Below are 15,407 nucleotides of genomic sequence, written 5' to 3'. Positions count from 1 at the left end.
CAGTGATAAATGAACATATGAAAGGATACTTCATATTATATGTTATCAGGGAAATGTGAATTAAAACAACACTGAGATAGCACTCATATCTGTTAGAATGTCCAAGAGCCAGAGCACTGACAACACCAAATGCTGGTGAGCAACAGAAACTCTCACACATTGCTGGTGACAATGCAAAACGGTATGGCCACTCTGGAGAAAAGTTTGGTGCTTTCTTACAAAACTTAAATCTTACATATAATCCAGCAATCACACTCTTTGGTATTTACTCAAAGGAGTTGAAAACATCCTCATCAAAACTGCATACAGACATTTATAGCCACTTTACCACAATTGTAAACATTTGAAAGTAACCAAGAAAGAAATTAGCTATCAAGCCATGAAAAGACATGAAGGAAACTTAAGTGCATATTACTAAGTAGAAGTCAATCTAAAAAGTCTACATAATATATGATTACAACTACACGAAAAGACAAAATGGAGACATGGAGACAGTAAAAAGATCAATGGTTTCTAAAAATGAAGTTGGGAGAGATGAACATGCAGGGCACAGGATTTTTAGGACAGTGGACATACTCTATATGATATTGTAATGATGGATATGCCATTATACGTTTTTTCCCAAACCCATGGGATATATAACACCAAGAGTAAACCCTAAAATATATTATGGACTTAGGTGATGATAATGTATCCATGTAGGTTCATCGCTGGTAAAAAATGTACTGTTCTGGGGTGCCTGGGTTGCTCAGTTGGTTGAGCACACGACTCTTGATTTTGGCTCAGGTCACGATCTCATGGTTCCTGGGATAGAATCCTGTGTTAGTCTGTGCACTGGCAGAGTAGAGGCTGCTTGGGATTCTCTCTCTCTCCCTCTCTCTCTGCCCTTCCCCCGCTCACACACGTGCTCTCTCTCTCTCTCAAAATAAATAAACTTTATACACACACACACACACCATTCTGATGAGTGATGTTGACAACAGGTAAAGCTATGTATGTAAGGGGGCAGAGTATATGGGAAAACTCTACCTTTCTCTAAATTTTGTTGTAAACCTAAAACTTCTCTACAAATAAAGTCTAAAAAATTATATTTATTCAGGGGGCGCCTGGGTGGCTCAGTCAATTAAGCATCTGACTTCAGCTCAGGTCATGATCTCACGGTTGGTGAGTTTAATCCCCAGTCAGGCTCTGTGCTGACAGTTCAGAGCCTGGAGCCTGCTACAGATTCTGTGTCTCCCTGTCTCTCTGTCCCTCTCTTGCTCATGCTCTGGCTCTCTGTCTCTCTCCTACAAAAATAAAATAAACATTAAAAAATAATATTTTAAAAAGTATATTCAGGGAAAAGGAAAAAATAAAACTATGTTCAATAAGTTTGTTTCTATCTTTCCTGCTAAATATTTTTTCCTTTACAAATAAACAATGAAACCACCAATATTATTTATGACACAGGTAATAGTGAACAAAAATCTAATCAGAAATATAACTAGACAGAATTAAAGTGCCCTTTTGTAGGCAGATATATGAGAATAGAATTTCAGGTTTGCATATCTGTTTGTATTCAGAGAAAGGCAATACAAGGAACAGAAGGTGGAGAAAAAGAAGTCAGGACATCTTTGCTCTTCCATCATTTCTCATCCTCTCTCATTCAATCCACACAGCCTTTTCATCAACAAAGAGCTGTATATTAACCTGTCTTTCTCAGACTCTTTTACTATTGGCACAACATGTGGCCTGGATTCACTAAAATTACTGAACAAAGATTTGCACTTTAGGAACACCTTTCCCACTAAACAATTAGAATGTGATAGAAAGTTGAGAGAAAATGCCCTTACGTGTCAAACATCAATTTTTCTTTGCAGTAGAATCTTATTTAAAAAAATAACAAATTTATGTGGAAATGTTGCTTTGATTTCCAGAAATAATAGTTATGAAATAAATTTTGATGAATAGAAGCAAAAAATTCCTGCAGAGGCTGACCTTCAGAAAGTTCAATCATAACCTGTCAAATAGTTTTTATTCCTCATTGTAATTTCTTTCTGTTATTTCCACACACAATGAGCAAGATTTTCAACTGTTAGCAGTTTGGGTTTTCCTAGAAGTATTGACTTCAAGTCATTTTTTGTTTTAGAAAAAAACACTGCAATGTGACTAAGCTTCTGTCAAGGTCATACCAACTTACAATTTTGAATTAGTGAGCTGAAAACCAAAAGGACACTCACTATTCTACATAACAATTTTTTAAAAAAATGTTTTCCATGTTTATTTATTTTTGAATGACAGAGAGAGTGTGAGAGGGGAAGGGACAGAGACAGAGGGAGGCATAGAATCTGAAGCAGGCTCCAGACTCTGAGCTGTCAGCACAGAGTCTGATACAGGGCTCAAACCCATGAACCATGAGATCATGACCTGAGACGAAGTTGGATGCTTAACCGACTGAGCCACCTAGGCACCCCTTCAATATGTATTGTTAATCCTGGGTAAAGTTACATTTTGCAGACTATTAGGCATATGTACAATCTAGACAGAACTAATAAATAGGAACAAATTTTCCCATCCATTTAATTTCAATACCCTAGATTTTGGTTAAAAAAACATAGGAAAATGCCTTTGAAATTAGAGAAACAAGTGGACCCTTTTCCTGAAAGTAAAATAAACCCAAGAAAAAAAGAAAAACAATTGGAGTTTCCCTACAGGGGACAATGACTTAGAGACATCAGAAATAATATGTTAAATAGACATAAGAGAACTCAATCAATTTGCTGGATATCTTAAATTAATTTTTGTTTCAGTTTATGAACTAAACTGACATGGTTTTAGAATAGATTTTCCTTGAACCTCAGAAGAAAAAGGTGGAGATATTTAAATTGGGCTTTAACTAAGCCATAATGAAGTATCTTTGATAGCTATAACTGAAAATATAAGCTTAAAAATAAATATTTTGAAGATTTATAATTGAACAAAAATGGCTTCTTGCACTCTAACCAAGGCTAGTTTACAAAAAAATCTAAAACCACACTAAAACTTTTAAAATATTTATGCTTTTATTCACTCTCTCTACTGTTAATGTATTCTCCAGCGCCATTAAGTTTTAAGAAGCATTTGTTTCTAAGTAGCAGAGATTGAACTCACTTCTCTTTTTACATTCCTACTTAAACCTATTATTGTCAGGCATTGGTTTCCAACCATTCCGAAAAACCTCTCGTCAAGTTGTCCACGTTTCCAAATCCAAAATCAGGTAATTCTCTCTTTGTGACTCAGTTGTTCACTGCTACTCCTTGACTATCTTCTTTGTCTCTATCCTCATGGCCACACTTGTTCAAGCCCCATAGTTAGGTCCTTTACATTTTCCCAACTTCTAGTTGTATGCTAAGGGTTTATTCCTTTTCTCATACCTCTTCTCTATCTCTACTTACTACCTAGATGACTATCAGCTTCATGGTTAACTCCGTGGTTACACTATATTTAACTGCATAATTACCATCTCCATTTAGATGCTTAGTAGGCACCTCAAATCTGACATGGCCACAAATGCCTCACTCTTGCCCCACAAACATTTATTTTTGTTAGTTTTCTTCAGCACACAATATCTGATTTATCTACATACCTGTTGGCATTTCCATGCCGTTCAAACATCAGATTCTCACCAATTTTCACAGTGGGTACAATTATTCCTTAACTCAAGCAACTGTCATGAATGTAGCATTAATCTCCCACTGTCTTCTTTTTGCCATTATTACTTCCTTCCTTCCAATTCACTCTCTTCATAACAACTAGAGTGATTTTTTCAAAACAGCAAGGCACATGATCTTACTTTCCAGATGGAAATCTTTTTTTTTTTTTTAATTTTTTTTTCAACGTTTTTTATTTATTTTTGGGACAGAGCGAGACAGAGCATGAACGGGGGAGGGGCAGAGAGAGAGGGAGACACAGAATCGGAAACAGGCTCCAGGCTCTGGGCCATCAGCCCAGAGCCCGATGCGGGGCTCGAACCCACGGACCGTGAGATCATGACCTGGCTGAAGTCGGACGCTTAACCGACTGCGCCACCCAGGCGCCCCCAGATGGAAATCTTTTAATCATCCCACAGCATTTAGAATAAATCCTATAATCTTTGTCACGGCCTACAAAAATCTACCTAATCTGGCCCCAAATTTCTTTTCCGAATTTATCTCCTATAGATTTCCCTAGCCTATGCTTTCTGGTAGTCTCATTGGCTTTCCTTTGTTCTTTAAAGAATCTAATTACAATCTTGTCCCTGTGTATTTTAAGAAGTATTCCTCCTAAAGTATTCCTTTAGCACTTGTTGGCTCACTTTAAAGTTTTGCTTAACTGCCACCTCATCAGAGAGGTTTTCACTTCTCTCCTTATGTAAAATGACAGCTATCTACCATTTAGCAACTCTCTTTTTATTTTTTCCTCAAAGTTGTAAATATCTAGATTTAAAAAGTGAGTTGTTAGTTTGCTTCTTGACTTACCAAAATTAAATTCTGTGAAAATAAAATTTTGTTTTTTTTTCACCATTACTCACCTAGATTAGTTCTTCATTTGTATATTTGTAAATATACACATTTGCTGACTAAATGTGTGTATAGTATGCATCTGTGTATGTGTGCCTATATATGTGTGTGCACAAGTACACACATACACACACACACAAATATAAAGAGAGAATTCTGCCTGGTTTCTTTCTCCTTTCCTCCCCCTCCTCCTCCTCCTCCTCCTCCTTTTTTGTTTTGTTTTGTTTTGTGGTTTTGGTTTCTTTCTTTTCTAGTTTGCTCAATGAGCTTTGGAAAGATGAAATGAGTCAGAAGATGACAATAGTTAGTTGGAAAATTTGTATTTCCTATTTCCTTCATTGTAACAAAATTTAATCATCTCAGTAAATATGTTTCTTGTGTTAAAACTATGTATTAGAAAGTATATACTATTTACAATAGCCAAGACGTGGAAACAACCTACATGTCTATTGACAGATGAACGGATAAAGAAAATGTGATATATATACATATATACATATATATATGTATATTGAAAAATTATTTGGGCATAAAAATGAAAGAAATTCTGCCATTTGCAACAACACAGAACTTCAGGGAATTATGCTAAGTGGATTAAGTCAGACAGAGAAAGAAATACTGTTATGCTCTGACTTACAGGGTCTTAAATAAATGAACTCTGAAGCAGAGAACACATTGGTGGTTGCTATAAGCAGGGGGTGGGGTGGGGAACATGGGTGAAAGTGGTGAAAAGGTACAGATTTCCAGTTATAAGATAAATAAGTTCTGGGTAATGTGCAGCATGGCAGCTATTATTAAAAATACTGTATTTTATATTTGAAAGTTGTTAAAAGAGTAGATCTTAAAAGTTTTCATCAGAAAGCTTTTTCTCATGGTAACTATATGAGGTGATGGATATTAACTAAACTTATTGTGGTAATCATTTCACAATATACACATACAATAAATAATTATGTTGTACACTTTAAAAAAGAAAGACAGTATTAAATACATCCATGTCCATCTTTCTTGAATACATTCATAATCTGAAAATTTCTGATGAAGTCATTGCATAGTTCCCTTTTGTCCTGCCAGTTCTCTTTATGATTTCAGGAAATGCATATAATTACAATAAATATATTAGAAACATGCATTGTATTTACCATAAAATAACATCTTTCGTAAAGATATAAAGTATCTTTTCCTCTCTCAGCTACCAATGACGGTCTTAATATTATTATTCTTCCATGAAAGAAAGAGACAATTTCCTGAAGGTTTTTCACAGTATAAAATTACAAAAGCTCAGCTTCAAGATGAAGTTCCCTGAGTTACATAGCACAATTTTCACTACACTGGTGCGTTGCGATTTAATATGCTACTGATCTGACAGATATTGGACATACCATGAGGGAGGAACGTTGCTTGAACTCACAGTGAATTTTTTCTTCAGGTGCTTGAAAAGCCCACAATGTGGATGTTAATGTCAGTCACTCTTGCACTCAAAATTATAATAAGGGGTTTCTAGGGCTTGGAAATAGTCAAAAAAGTGTATTTTCAGTGAAGTGGTGGTCTTTGTATACAGAACCCTCCGAGGATAATCTGAAACTACAAGGATGGTCATCTTTGTGTTTCCATTGACTAGGCAATTTTAGAATTTAGTAAGTTAAGTTGTAGAAAGTGGAGAGTAATGCACATGATTATTGACTATTGCAATACAAATACACTTTGCCCAATAGAGATACAATTGATTTTGCGCTTTACAAAAGATGACCCAAAATATTACATTTTATTGTCCTATATGGTATCAACCAGCTTTTATGCATTAAAATATTAATACCAGCATTCCTTACTGACTATATAGCATATATATGTTATAGCATATGTATTATGAAACTATATAGTTGGTTCTTTAAATGATCCTTTGAATAAGCTTAGTGTCTTATTGCTTTCCTAATTAAACAGCTGAATAAAATGTTTGAACATGTTATTTTACATTTTATGAAGGTCATGATTTTACCTTTTGAGGGAAAAGAGGTAAGAAATATAAACCATGCATATGTATACATATATGTGCATGTGTTAATTTATGTGTGTGACACTTCCAAAATAAATCTTTCATCATTTCATTGCTATATTTCTTTGTTTTACTGTATAAAAACATTGTGGCCAGAGATAAGCTAAATAAACACTGTGTGGTATTTTCTTTGAAACATTTTGTCCTGACACTTTTTAAAACAATGCTATATATATATACATATTATTTTCCCCCTTATTTCAACCACAGTTGGATTACAACATTGATAATAACATTTCTTATGCACTCAAGGGCAAAAAAGCTTGTAGCCCATAGAAATATTTGGGGTAAAAATAGAGTTGGGGTTAACATCTAGCACATTTTCTTTTTATCAAATATGTCACTTAAGCTTTTAGCACACATCTTTGTTGATACAAAATGACATATTTTGTAAATTAAAAATTTCACTGGGGTGCCTGGGTGGCTCAATGGGTTAAGCGTCCAACTTTGGCTCAGGTCAGATCTCATAGTGGGTTTGGGCCCCACTTTGGGCTCTGGGCTAACAGCTCAGAGCCTGGTGCCTGCTTCAGATTCTGTGTCTCCCTCTCTCTGCCCCTCCCCTGCTTGTGCTCCAACTATTTTTCTCCCAAAAATAAATAAACAGTAAAAAAACTTTTTTAAATTTCACTGATCTGCTAGCAAAAGCAGTTTTTAGTATTGTGGAGAGAATTTTTGTCAGATTTTGTGACATGAATCATGCTTCCTTAGTTGGAAACATCATGCTGATGATTTGAACTTTACTTTTGATGCATTGGGGAGTGTCAATAAAGAGGTGTCAACTGTTTCCCTATTAATATCCTACAAATAATAAAAATAGTTGTCCCCAACTGAGTCACAGGCAGCATTTTCCAAATTGCTACAAATAAACTGAGATAAAATTTGAGCAGGATGAGGGAGTATTGCACCATATCATATCAGAATTTCCTAAAGAGCAAAATCTGTATGAAGACAATAATTTGGGAGTTAATATATTTATTTAGACAGATTTTTTAATTGAATGTATTTTGTATGTATTATAGTGCCTATTGGATCCAAGGTATTTAGGTAAGCAAGTAATTGATAAGAAGTAACATTAAATAACAGTGGCAATGGTTTCCCCAAAAAACAAAAGCATAGACACAGACATATGTATTTGTGTGTGCACCTTACATATATATTGACATATTATTTATGTCTATATTTCAATGTACAAATACACATGTACATTAACACACATCTTTAATACATGAAGCTAATATACTATGGTATGTCAACTATACTTCAATTAAAAATAAAACAAACAAATAAAGATACACCACTTTGGCTTAAAATGATTTTTGTTGTTTTACAAAATAAAATTTTTACTGGTAACAAACACAAAGGGGTAGAGGGACATTCTTTTCGTGGTTTACAATTCATAACTGACAATTATAAAATGAAATCTCTCATACTAGTTGTATTTTTCTACTGTAGTCTAGTTCTTTAACGCTTTTTCTCATAATTATATTTAGATAACATAGAGCAGAAACATTTAGTATTTTCACACCCTCAACAATGACTACTCAACAGACAGTCACCATCAGCCTAATAGATGGTGGAAGCTGGAAAGGAACGACTTGAACTTCGCTGGGAAAGGTTTATGAAAATGGCTTCAGTTCAGATACTGGAAATGATTATTTTATCCAGAGTATGCCTCAAACTCAATAATGGACAAGATTTCCAGTTTAATTCTATTCAAATCGTGCCCTTGAATAGGAAATGTCAAAGCAATACAGTTCCATGATTAGCTAGACACATACGTGTACTTCTGTTGGGGCAGGCACTTTTTGACAGTGGGCAGGCTCTGCAGGAGGAAATTCTATGTCCTTTTGTTGTTCTTAACCTCAAAATGATTAAACAAAATAATAATGGTACAATTAGACTGAAGCACACACCACAAGAAAAATCCCAGGGAAGATGTTTGAAATGAATTGAATCATGCATTGCTTTATGCATACCTCATATTTTCTTATTAACTTTTAAATACTTTTTTGCAGGTGAAAACTTGGACCCAACTATCAAGAAGTGATTCTTTTCTCAAGTATCAGATTAGTGAACAGAAGTTTAAATTACTAGGAATGTTCACATTTGAGAATAAGTCTGCTCCATTTTTATAGCAATACAAGTCCCTGCAGGACCAGCAAATTCCAACAACCTGGCCTGACCGTGACTTCCTCTGGAGCAGAGAACAAAACAGCATGCTGTAAAGCACCGAATCTTGACTTGCTGGGGAAGGTCACTTCAGTGCCTTTTGGGAGATACTTCAGCCATACTGAAGCCGCTAAAGCAAAAATCAAAATGTTTGTGGGGCAGCAGCAATAAGGCAATCATTCCCTTTCCTATCTCTTCATAGCATCAGTGTGACAAATCTCTTACAGTGAAAATAACTCTGAATTGCCCATAGGCTGCCAGGTGAGAAGACAGACACAGTGTGGCTTTAGTTTAAAGGCAGATGAATAGGTCAAGGGTTTAGAGGAAAACTTTTTCTTTTTACCAGATGCTGAGTTTCCCACTTAAAAAAAAATTTTGTTTTAATCTCACTGACTAGAATTCAGAATGACATAACTTCACTGGCAACTATTCTAATCATCATTTTTAACAGTATGGTTAACATACTGTTATATTTGTTTCCAGTGTGCAGAATGAAGATTCAACAATGCTATGTACTACTCAGTGCTTCTCTATCTCGAAACTGTGGCTTATTACAAAATCTTAAATGCAATTTTGACTGTAGCCCTTTTATATTCATATGGGAAGCACTAATTAGGTGTCTAAACTGTGCAAGATGTTGCACTAGATGCTGTGAGGAATGAAGACATAAAGAAATAATCCTTGCCATTAAAGGGTTATAATCCAATGGCTTTCAAGTTTCAAAGTTAAAAAGAAAATATTCTAAAAATGAACCCTGAATTGTGAACTTGTGATCACCTCTGTACACCTGTGCCTCTTCCTCTTTTTTAATTCTCTGTTAGCAAGTCTTAGCGATGAGAGCTTGAGAGAGAGTTTGAAGTTACCCAAAGAGCATGGGGATGAGAGAAACAGATTTTCCTTTGAAGCTTAGAGTTCAAATGCAACACATAGTCTGTCATAACACAGATTTGCAAAGCTACACGAGGCAGGCACACTGCTCTTAGGTCAAGATTACCTGGATATGTTTTAGACTTTATCAGCCTTTTTGAAGCAAAAATAGATCCTTATTGGGAAGCCTAAATAAAGGCAGTCTCAAAGGCAAAGTGTTAGTGTCCCAAACATTCTAGGAGAAAAGAAATTTTAGTAAGTAGTAATAATGAAACTAGTTAAATCTTAAGCTTTTACTATTTTCCATGTACTCTGCAAGTGTGGTCATGCTCATTCTCTCATTTATTGTCCCTAACAATGAATATTTGAGTTAATCGAGCCTTCGCATATTTTACCCAAGGCTGGTAATGGTAGGGCTAGGATTCATTCCACCAATAACTCCTCCATTTTTCCCTGAATGTGGTGGCCCTTGGAATCACATCTGTATAGCAATGCATCGATTGTGGTCTCTTTGTCTTTTTTAATTCCATTCAGGAAGTATCCAAATCACATGTAGGGTTTTCCTACCTGAAAGTTAAGTGCTGGTAATATGGACTTTGTTTCTTGTGGAGGATTTTTTTTTCTATTGGAAGCCAAAGTGATTGCTTTTTTCCTCAGATAGGTGAATGTGTTTTTGTTTTGTTTTGTTTTGTTTTGTTTTGGTTGCAAGTAATAAGTATTAATCCAGGGTTTGTTATGTTTTTCCTTTAAGTTCATTTACATGTAGCAAGGTGAAATATCTCTCAGAATCCCAGGAAAGGGTCTATACATAAGTTGTTGGAAGGATTACTTTTATCTGAAAGCTACTCAAAATCAGTATTGCCATTTCCATACGCTCCTTCACTTGTCACATGGCCACTCACATCTCATTCTTTGTGTATTGTTTTTGTTCTTTTTGCAAACCAGCTTTCTCAACTTTTCAATGTACTTAGCCACAACTCCATTATATTTTCAAGTGTTAGATCTAACCATTGTCAGACAGTAGACAGATTTTTTTTTATCTCAACTTTAAGTTCTCAAGAAAAAGATCTGAATTATTTACCTACAAATTTCATTTCTCCTACTTCATTCAAAGTAGCCAAGGTGTGGAATCATGTGGTAGCACCACTGGTAGCAGTCATAAGGGTGAGGCTGTTGCTCAGAAAAGGAAGAATATATTTTTGGAAGACATGCCAAAAGATTTGTCAGTATCCTACGGAGAGGGGTTATGATGATCATAGAGATTTTAAATATTTTCAGCTACTACAACATTGATTCATGCTAAATTAATCAACTAAAACAGTCTATCAGAGTTCATGGCCATTCAGATAGATACCCTGTCTCTAGGCCCCGATCCCTCTGCACATTATCAAAAGTGACTCTTTGGACTTTCAAAATAACAATGCAGACCCAGCCTGAATTTCCTTAGCTTATCTGTGTACAGTATATAGTATGCTAACTACACTAAGAATTTGGAACTAGAAGGGTCTTCATGATAATTTTTGTGAGTTTGATCTTCCAGGAAATCTATGATCAAATAAAACATTCTTTGGCAAAGGATATTAATAACTGGTAAGATATTCTTAAAATATATATACACATGTTTCCCAATACACAACGAAACATATATGTAATATATATCTTGTGCTTTTAGATACTTAGGAAAAATCAGAAGAACAACTTTCTCAGATTTACCTCAGAGTTACATCAGACAGGCATTCCAGAATCTTTTTATAAAATATATGCCACTAACTGTAAAATTAAGTCAATACTATTTCCTGATGGATTTTAATGTTCAAATCAAGTATCAATATGTGAATATTGATATATTATGCATACATACATATATATTATGCATTATTATGTAAGAAAAAGAATGATATTTCCATCAAAAACTTTCCCTTAACTAGTGTGCAAGTGGACCTGGAAAAAAAAAAAGAAGGCAAGGCCAGGTCATTGAGTTTAGTATGCATTAGTTAGTGATACATGTAAATGAAGGCTAATATACTCCATACAACAGCCTTTTCAAGCATAGTTTTATTGGCACGAAAGAACAGAAGGAATAAAAACAAAAAAGAAACAGCAAAAGAAAACACATCTACCATTGATTCATAAGCCCTCAACATGATCACTTCCCCCTTTTCTTTCTTATGCTAAGTAACTCTAATGTTAATGGAAAGTTAGTGCAAATTCATGGGTTAAAAATGTACCTTTTGTGGGGCGCCTGGTGGCACAGTCAATTAAGCGTCCGACCAGCTCAGGTCATGATCTCATGGTTGGTGAGTTCAAGCCCCACATCGGGCTCTGTGCTGACAGCTCAGAGCCTGGAGCCTACTTGCATTCTGTGTCTCCCTCTCTCTATTTGCTCCTTCCCCACTCACACTGTCTCTCTCTCTCTCTCTCTCTCTCTCAAAAATAAATAAACATTAAAAAAAGTTAAAAAAATGTACCTTTGATTAATACCCAAATGATATGTAGATGACATTTGTGAGTGATGAGTCAAAAAGGAAAATATTTATAAATTAGTGATAAGTAAAACTGCTATATCATATCAAGTTAGTTAAATATATGAAGTTGCACTGATAAATGTAAAACATATGAGAAAATTGTACTATTCACTTCGGACATCACCATTTTAAACACATCTTTATATAGAGTGTTGAAAAAAATCAATCTTGGATTTACAAATGATAGGGAAATGAAAATAATATTAAAATGAACTATATTATACACATATTAAGTACTTGTTTCATCAGTAAGCATGGATTATTTTTACCATGTTAAATTAGCTGTTTTTCATTGTAATGGTAGTTCAAATGGGAAATGGTTTCTCTAGAGAATAATGAATAAATTTATTTACATTTAATAAATATCATTAGTTGTTTAAAACACTTAAAAATTAATAAATTTGAAGACATTTAGAGGATCACCACCTGTAGAATATAATTTTAAAATTACTATCAATTATTAAAAGGCAACTCACTGGTATTTTTTCGTACTGGTTATTTATTTCAGACTTTACCTTTGGTGCTTTTTTTTTGTTTTTAATTGTCTTAAGTCATCAAATTATCATTCCAGAATGACATCTATAAAAATTATGTAACAAAAAATAATAAAAGTATCATATTTAAATAGTTTATACCATTTAAATTATTATACAACAACAGAAATATCAGATTTTTTTGGACACTTCTTTCTTACCTGCTTGTGAGCATGGTCATATGAATTAATGTGATTGTCAAACTCTTGATGCTTATAGTACTGCTTGTCACAGAGTTCACAGTAAAAGTTGGCCTTCAGATCTTCCAGAGCTTTTGCTATGGTGTTCTCCTTCTCAGCATAATCCTAAAAATTAAAATTGCAAGGAAGGCAGCAATTAGTTCTTCCCTAAATTGACTTTGTTCTGACAGTTGTCAACTTTAGCATAATAATTAGAGTTAGAAACAGAATATAACAAAGAAAAATAAAGCAAATGCCAGCAGACTAAGTCAGAAGAAATTATGAGCTGAAGAGCATAAAAGATTAACACAAGAAGCCAAGATAAATGGTGGGAAGAGTAGCAAAAATGTGCAGAAGCAAATCAGACGGAGAAATAGAAGCCCCTTGTTTGAACAATTTCCTGTGCTGTGTTGGCAAAGAAGAAACCAAAAATCATATAGTTATGTTGATTCAACTGCTGACTTCTGGCAATGGCTTAGTTAATATAAAACTTGTAAATTCTAAGCAACATCTAAAATGTGTCCTGCATGAAGAAGTCCATATTGGTGCACAAATATTCAAGTTTGGTATTTTTGTTTGCTTGTTTCTTTAAATATCTAAATAGTAACATACTCATCCCAAGTAGATTTCATTTGACTAATGTTTTCATCTTGACCCATATCATTTTAAGTCGAACTTTAAAAAATTCTCTAGTCTTTAGAAAATAGGATTCTTTTCTGCAAGTTATTTGCCTAAACTGAAAAGGATTAAACTGTATAAGCAGATTGCTTTCATCATGCTCACAGTAAATAAAGATGGCTATATAATCAAACCACTGAAAAAACGAAAAATGTAGTCAGTTATTAGCTTTCATTTATGAAGCATAAAATAGCAAAATGTTTGTGGTTTTTAGGTTTTCTCAACTCTAAATTTACTTGCTGTTTCACTGAACCTTAAATGTCAATGTTGTTAGACATAAATAAATTTTACATGTTGAAACATTGTTCAAGTCTTTTGCTGAAGTGCTGATATGAAGATCTAAACTTCAGTTCTTGCCAGAGAATATATTATGTTTCTAACTTAAAGACTCATACTCAACTCCTTTACAATTCAAATTAAGGACATATTCAGGCCTTTTATGTGCTAGTATAAGAAACTAACTGTCTCAGCCAGTGGGATATGGAGATGAAATGACATAGTCCTCTCTATATCAATGGCCATTGTCCTCTCTCTAAATACACAAGCTAAAAAGGACTCACAGTTTGAATGTTTAAATTGCTTCTATAAAATACAAAAGTGGTTTACTAATTGTAATTTAATGAATGACTAATACTTCCCTTAATTTATTGTACTATGTGCACACATCACATATCAAAATTCACCCTACTTTTGTATATTCATCTTCTGATATACATTATAGTAACTGATAAATATATTTGCCATAGTCTATAAATACATAACTCAGTTTCTCACTATAAAGACAACAATCTATTGTTCTATTAGTTTTCTCAACTGCACAGAGGTGGTAAATTGCAAAATCATTCAAATTGTTTATTTATAATTTATCAATTCAATAATTAATTTACCATTTCTCATCAGGTTTGTGAAATATTTCCTATTACTCTTTTTGATTACTTAAGATATGTTTTTTTTTAAAAATAAACAGCTAGTTTAAAAACATGAAAATGAGTCATATATAACTAAACTCGTTACTGAAAATTTACAAAACCTTTAAAATAATACATTGTGGATTAGCCAATTTAAATGAAACAAAAATTAAGTACTATGATTTCATGGCTAAAGTGTGTGAAGCAGAGATAAAATTCCAATCAATATGAGTTATATTATAATGGCAATAGATTTTGGCTCAAAGCTGAATTAGCCTTCAAAATAATATTCTTGAACAGCAATTTCTTTGCAAACTAGTTGATTCTCCCCATTAATTATAATTACAGTTAAGCTACTTCATCTCTCAAAATATTTCATTATTTCTTATTATTCTGTAGGTTTATTTTGTTCTGCCTAAGATTGATATTCCCTCAGAGAAGCAATAATTGTTTCTTACTTATTATTTCCACAAAAATTGGAGAATTTTTGACTAAAGTAAACTGAAATTCTCAGGTAAATTGCATTCTTCCAAAATACTAGCCTTAGCCTAAGTTTGAAGAGAAAAACAAATCTGAAAACAATGAAACATTTGAAAAACAATGAAACATTTGAAAACAATGAAACAATGAAAACATTTACTCAGTGTTTGTTTAGGATCAGTCCCAATTAAGAGTGTACATGTATTAACTCCCTTAATCCTGATTAAAATTATAGAGATGTGTATTTTAGACATTTTCTCATTTTATGGTGAAGGTACCAGGAAGTGAAATAATTAGCTCAAGGATATATAGTGAATAAATGTGCAGCCCATATTTGAACGCAAATAATCTGGTTCATAGGATTTCATTACGTTTAAACTTTTCAGCACATAAAAAAAGTAGAAATGGTACAATAATCTGCACATACCCATCAACTGAATTCAATTATCAACTCAAGGCCAACCTTGTTTCAATGTACCTATCCTATCTCATACCCTT

General features: G+C 33.8%; 1 protein-coding gene across 1 annotated transcript in view; it reads right to left on the bottom strand.

Annotated features, from left to right (window-relative positions):
* The window catches only part of ZNF804A (zinc finger protein 804A), a 64,905-nt gene extending 50,862 nt beyond the window's left edge, over nt 1-14,043 (bottom strand). Inside the window, exons 1-2 of the mRNA XM_030323752.1 lie at nt 13,984-14,043; nt 12,826-12,969 (exon numbers count right to left, since the gene is read on the bottom strand). Coding sequence (XP_030179612.1) covers nt 12,826-12,969; nt 13,984-14,043 — 204 coding nt within the window. The remainder of the gene's footprint in view (nt 1-12,825; nt 12,970-13,983) is intronic.
* Nucleotides 14,044-15,407: the final 1,364 nt, after the last annotated feature.

The sequence above is a fragment of the Lynx canadensis genome, chromosome C1 (assembly GCF_007474595.2).
Source record: "Lynx canadensis isolate LIC74 chromosome C1, mLynCan4.pri.v2, whole genome shotgun sequence".
Lineage (NCBI taxonomy): Eukaryota > Metazoa > Chordata > Mammalia > Carnivora > Felidae > Lynx > Lynx canadensis.
This window is presented reverse-complemented; position numbering and strand designations above follow the sequence as displayed.